Here is a 5298-nt window from a genome sequence, read left to right on the forward strand (position 1 = left end):
CTAGTGATAACTTTAGAAAATAGAGTTATTTTACCTATTTTAGGCAACAAATAAATAATATCTTTGAGAAAATATTTGAATTTCCTTCTATTTATTCAAATTTTCCTTGTTTGTGCAGGATAATGATATATGGAGAAGATAAGGAAAAAAAGAAGGAAATCAAGATATCAACAGCAAAATCATTAAAAGATAGAGACCAAATTGTTAGAAGATTGCCTTGTTTTTAAGATATCTTAATGCTATCCTTAAAGACTTAGTTGTTTTTAGGATATCTTAATGTTATCTTTAGAATTTTTATTTTATTTTGGAGTCTTGAACGTTATTCTAGAGGGAGGATAAAAAAATGAGCTTGGGAGAAACGTCTATGTTTTTTATCTTTTCGCATGTTCTTGTGTTCTTGGAGTTTTTCAAGTATTTTGAAGAGAAGACAAAGTGGTGACAGAATTCTTGCTCTTTGATTCAAGATGTTTTATTTAATTTATATTTTTGTTTCTTCTTCTATTATGTTCTAATTTTCTTTCATTAGGGCTACGATGTAGCCCGACCATGATAATATGAATTTCTTGATGTTTATGTTTTGCAAGTGATTTCATTCATGTGAGTTATATATTATTGTGCTTAATGCTTTTAAGTGATTGGCCACCATTAAATGATTCGATGTGCATGTTTGAGAACGAGAAGTGATAATATGCAATTGCTTCTTATAATATATAACCATGAATTACAATGTGGATAGAAATATACCATATTATTTGTGTAGCATTCAACGATAAGTTGATCCAAAAGACTCAATGTAAATCGGGAATATTCACATACTTTAATGCACTTATATTTATTAAAATTCACATAGAGATATAGTGGATTGATAAACTGGGTAGATTTACTATACCTAGAAATATGATAGTAAATAGTAGAGGAAATTCCGCTATCACATGTTTGATATTATTCTTGTATGCATAAAGATTTGAAATTCATGTTTAGTGGTTATGGTGAAATCGGATGCTCTAACGTATTTATTTGATTGATTTACCGCATCTTGTTCTGAGCTTTTACCTTTAAGATTGTTAATTTTATTTTATTCTCTTTTTTATTTTTACTTGTTAGATAAATTTTAGAATTAGTCCAATTTTAGTATTAAATTAGTTTATTAATCATCAATTTCTGTGGGACAATATCTTTTCTCATCATTATATTACTTGTTCAACACGTACACTTGCGTTGAGAATTTTGCGAACAAGTTTTTGGCGTCATTACCGGGGATTGATTGTTTAATACTAATTAGTATTGATACCGGATATTTCTAAGTTTAATCTAGCTTTTTTTTTTTGTTTATGCATATGCACATTGATGTATGATACGTAGCCAACAAGGGAAACTTGCTGAGTTTGATCCAAAAACCGAACGTACATTCAAAAGGCGACTAAGAGAACAAAGAAATCACACTAAAAAGATGGAAGATGCTGAAGATCAACGTAGCTCTTGAGAGATTATGATGTGCCAACAGTTTTTTTTTTTTTTTTTGGTCGGAAAAAGGATTTGCATTACTAGTGAATAAAGTTTCGTACATAAAGGCTCATACGAGGAGCGTCTACGCATAATAACACCTAGAGGGGTTGCGGCGGGGCGCAGACCCAATGGGCCGGGATGTAGCCGTAACGATGCATCTTGGCAACCCAATCAGCAGCTTGATTTGCTATTCTCTTGCAATGGGCCACGGAGATATTTGGGAGACGGGCTAGGATCGTTTGGGCTTGGAGGCCGAGACTTTCTGCTTCCCAGTTGGCTTCCACTTCTTTGTTGACCGCAAGTACAAGATCTAGAGAATCTGATTCCACTTTGACGCGTATCCGCTTTTCCCTTATCTCTTTCCTGTCCTCTAGCAACTTCAAACCCGTGAGAAGGGCTTGAGCTTCAGCGACCGTAGCACAACAGGGGAAGATCTTTCTAGCAAATCCTTCCAGCAGAGAGCCGTTGGAATCCTGAAGAACTCTTGCGATTGCACCATCGAGGTCGGCACCACCTACCGAGGCATCCACGTTCATCTTCGGATCATGGTTTTCCGGAGGCACCCACTCAAGAGGTGAATCAGTATATGTTCTCCCAAAGCTACGATCTTTGACGTTCCATTTGCTATAGCTTATGCGGATCATCTCTGCCTCTTCAATTACACTGTCCGCGCTAGGATTTTTGCCCCGAAACACTAAGTCATTTCTTGATTTCCGGATGCACCAGAGGGTGATAGCAATTACTTCGAACACACTTGGGCTTTCGGTGTCTTCTAAAATGGCCTGGATCCAAGCGTCCATTCGGTGGATCTACGGATTTCGCTGCCATATGTTGAGTTTCCTCCAGATTTGTTCCGTCCACGGACATAAGGTGAATAAGTGTTCTGTTGTTTCGCTTGGCCGGGTGCAGACAGGGCATAGTGGGTGAGGTATTAAATTTCGCCGAAAGAGATTATCTCTGGTAGGTAGAGCGTTTTAAGCAGGTTGCCATAGAAATATCCGAACTTTAGGGGGAATCTGTGCCTTCCAAATTCCATTCCGGACTTTTCTCGTTGGTTGATCTCAAGTAGAAGCCACATCTGTCCTCTACTTTGACTCTCTTTCTCGTAAAGAGTTATAGGCACTTTTTACGTAGAAGTCTCCCTTTGCATTTCCAGTCCATATCAATTTGTCCACACGAGGTAGAGGACTCAATGGAATGGCTAGGATCTCTTTAACTGTTTCTTCATCAAACAGGCTTTTGATTTTATCAGCATCCCATTTTGCTCCCTCGTTTAGGGTTAGTCCCGAGACATACGACAGTTCCGCTTGATTTGCCGAGCCACCAATAATTCCTCTCCCAAGCCAACGGTCCTCCCCGATGTTTACAGTCTCCCCTTTCCCAATAGACCAACGCATTGAATCACCGAATGTTTCTCTGTGGTTAGAATGCTTAGCCACCCCTAGGAAGGTCTCGTGCCTTTTCCAGCTTGTAAGAAGTTTCTATTTGGAAAGTACATGCCCTTGAAGACTTTGCTCCATAGGGAATTTGGATTCCGAGCGAGTCTCCAGGCTTGTTTCCCCAAGAAGGCTTTGTTGAAAGTAGCCATGTCTCCGAAACCTAACCCACCATTGTCTTTCCTTGATTTTAGAAGATCCCAACTATGCCAATGCACACCAGTTTTCTTTTCACTGTTCTTCCACCAAAACTGGGCTATCTTTCTTTCAATCGATTTACTGATTGAAATTGGGATTTTGAAAATTGACATGGCATACTTGGGGATGGCTTGGATCACTGCTTTTATAAGGGTTTCCTTTCCAGCCTTTGAAAACAGATTTTCCTTCCAGCCTTCTAGCTTCGTGTCTACTCGCGTATTGATCCATGAAAACATTCATTTTTTTGTTTCCCCCCAATCAGAAGGGAGACCCAAATACTTCCCTGTTTTCCTCATCATTGGAACTCGGAGAGCGTTTGCTAGGCTTTCTTGGAGTCAGAGGGGCAGTTTGGACCTATAAAGAGGCCAAATTTGTTTCGGTTGATCTCTTGTCCCGAGGCGTAGCAATATTGATTCAGGATCATACCCAGATTTTGGCACTCAATCAGTTTACCATCCAAAAAGAAGATCGAATCGTCCGCAAATAGGAGGTGAGATAGTGGGGGGAAGTGTTCATTCAATTTAATACCTCTAATGGTGCCCTCGGAGATAGCCTTTTTCATCATCATAGAAAGAGTGTTTACCATAAGTATAAACAGATATGGGGAGATAGGGTCATCTTGTCTAATACCTCTTGAAGGTTGGAAGTACGGTAATGGTTCTCCATTGAGCTTCACACTTAGCGTGGCCGAGGTTACGCAAATCATCACTCTATCCACCCACCACGAACAAAAACCCATGTTGATTAGACAAGCCTTAAGAAAGTCCCATTCGACTACGTCATATGCCTTCTTCATATCCAGTTTCAAGATAGCTTGAAACCTCTTTTTTCTCTTTCGGATTCTTATTTGGTGCAGAATTTCCTGGACAATCGGAATATTATCTTGGATTTGTCTTCCTCCAACAAAGGCACTCTGTTCTTCCGCAATGATCATGGGCAGCCAGCTCTTTAGCCTATTTGCTAGGACGTTAGAAATGATTCTGTACGTGAAGTTACATAGGCTTATTGGCCTAAACCGATCGAGTCTCTCGGGGTTCCTCACCTTCGGAATGAGAGTTATGTAAGTTTTATTCAGCTCCGGGTTCGACCCCCTGTGTTGAAAAACCCCTTGACTTCCTTGAAGACACCGGCCTTGATATTCTCCCGCTTCCGTTGATAGAACAGCCCATTTAGTCCGTCCGGTCCAGGTGCCTTTTCTGATCCCATTTCAAAAAAAGCTCTCCGGACCTCTTCTAACATGACATCTTCAGCCAGTGCTACATTCATATCATCCGGTACAAGTTTGGGGCATTGTGCAAGCACCGAGTTGAAGTTTTGAGGGCCAAATGAGCTATATAAATCAATGAAAAAGTTCGAGGTCATTTCCTTCAAACGAGATGGGTTTCTTATCCAGGTGTCCCGCCCAATCACCTTTAGCATCAATATTTTATTTCTTTGCCTTCTCTGAATGGTTGTCGCATGAAAAAATCTGGTATTTTTGTCCCCCCATTTCAGCCAATTCACTCTTGACCTTAAACCCCAATACATTTCTTCCCTCCGCCACAAGTTTCGAGTTGAGTAGTGATCTCTCTCCGGCTACTTCTGCTTGCGGGTGAGTTCTCGCCATTCGTGATCCTTTGGAGCTCGAGTTGGAGTTTTTGAATCTGGTTTTTGCTATTTGGGAACTCCTTTTTGCTCCATATTTCCAAAGTCGCCGAGAGAGTTTTTAGAGTTTCCACTAAATCGGCTCCCGTGCATGCCGATTCCTCCCACACATCTTTAATTATGCGGCCACCTTGTTTGCTTTGCAACCAAAACAATTCAAACTTGAAGGACTTCTTCCTTTTGACTTTAACCCCGGATAAGGATAGCAAAATGGGGCTATGATCCGAGCCAATAGCCAGCAGTGCTAAAACCTCTGGCGATGGGAATGCAAGCCTCCAGGCTAAATTGCAAACGGCTCTATCTAATCTCTTTTTTACCAAGTTTCCCCTTCCCCGTTGTTGGACCATGTGAAAGCACATCCCTTACTCTCAATGTCCATCATCACGCAATCCTCTATTAGCTCTTTAAAAGATTGCATCCCGTAATTTTCCGCCTCCCGCCTACCAGATTTCTCCCAAAAGTAAAGTGTCTCATTGAAGTCCCCAATCCAAATCCACATAAGGTTGCAATCCAA

At 40.5% G+C, this 5298-nt stretch overlaps 1 protein-coding gene across 1 annotated transcript; it reads right to left on the reverse strand.

Moving 5' to 3' along the window:
- Window positions 1-3954: 3954 nt before the first annotated feature.
- On the reverse strand, window positions 3955-5298 carry LOC115728457. The gene is made up of 2 exons (XM_030658787.2): window positions 4784-5298; window positions 3955-4583 (listed from the first exon to the last, which is right to left on the reverse strand). The coding sequence occupies exons 1-2, from the start codon at window positions 5141-5143 to the stop codon at window positions 4212-4214; spliced, it is 732 nt and encodes a 243-aa protein (XP_030514647.2). The 5' UTR covers window positions 5144-5298; the 3' UTR covers window positions 3955-4211.

This window comes from Rhodamnia argentea, chromosome 2 (assembly GCF_020921035.1).
Source record: "Rhodamnia argentea isolate NSW1041297 chromosome 2, ASM2092103v1, whole genome shotgun sequence".
Classification (NCBI taxonomy): Eukaryota; Viridiplantae; Streptophyta; class Magnoliopsida; order Myrtales; family Myrtaceae; genus Rhodamnia; species Rhodamnia argentea.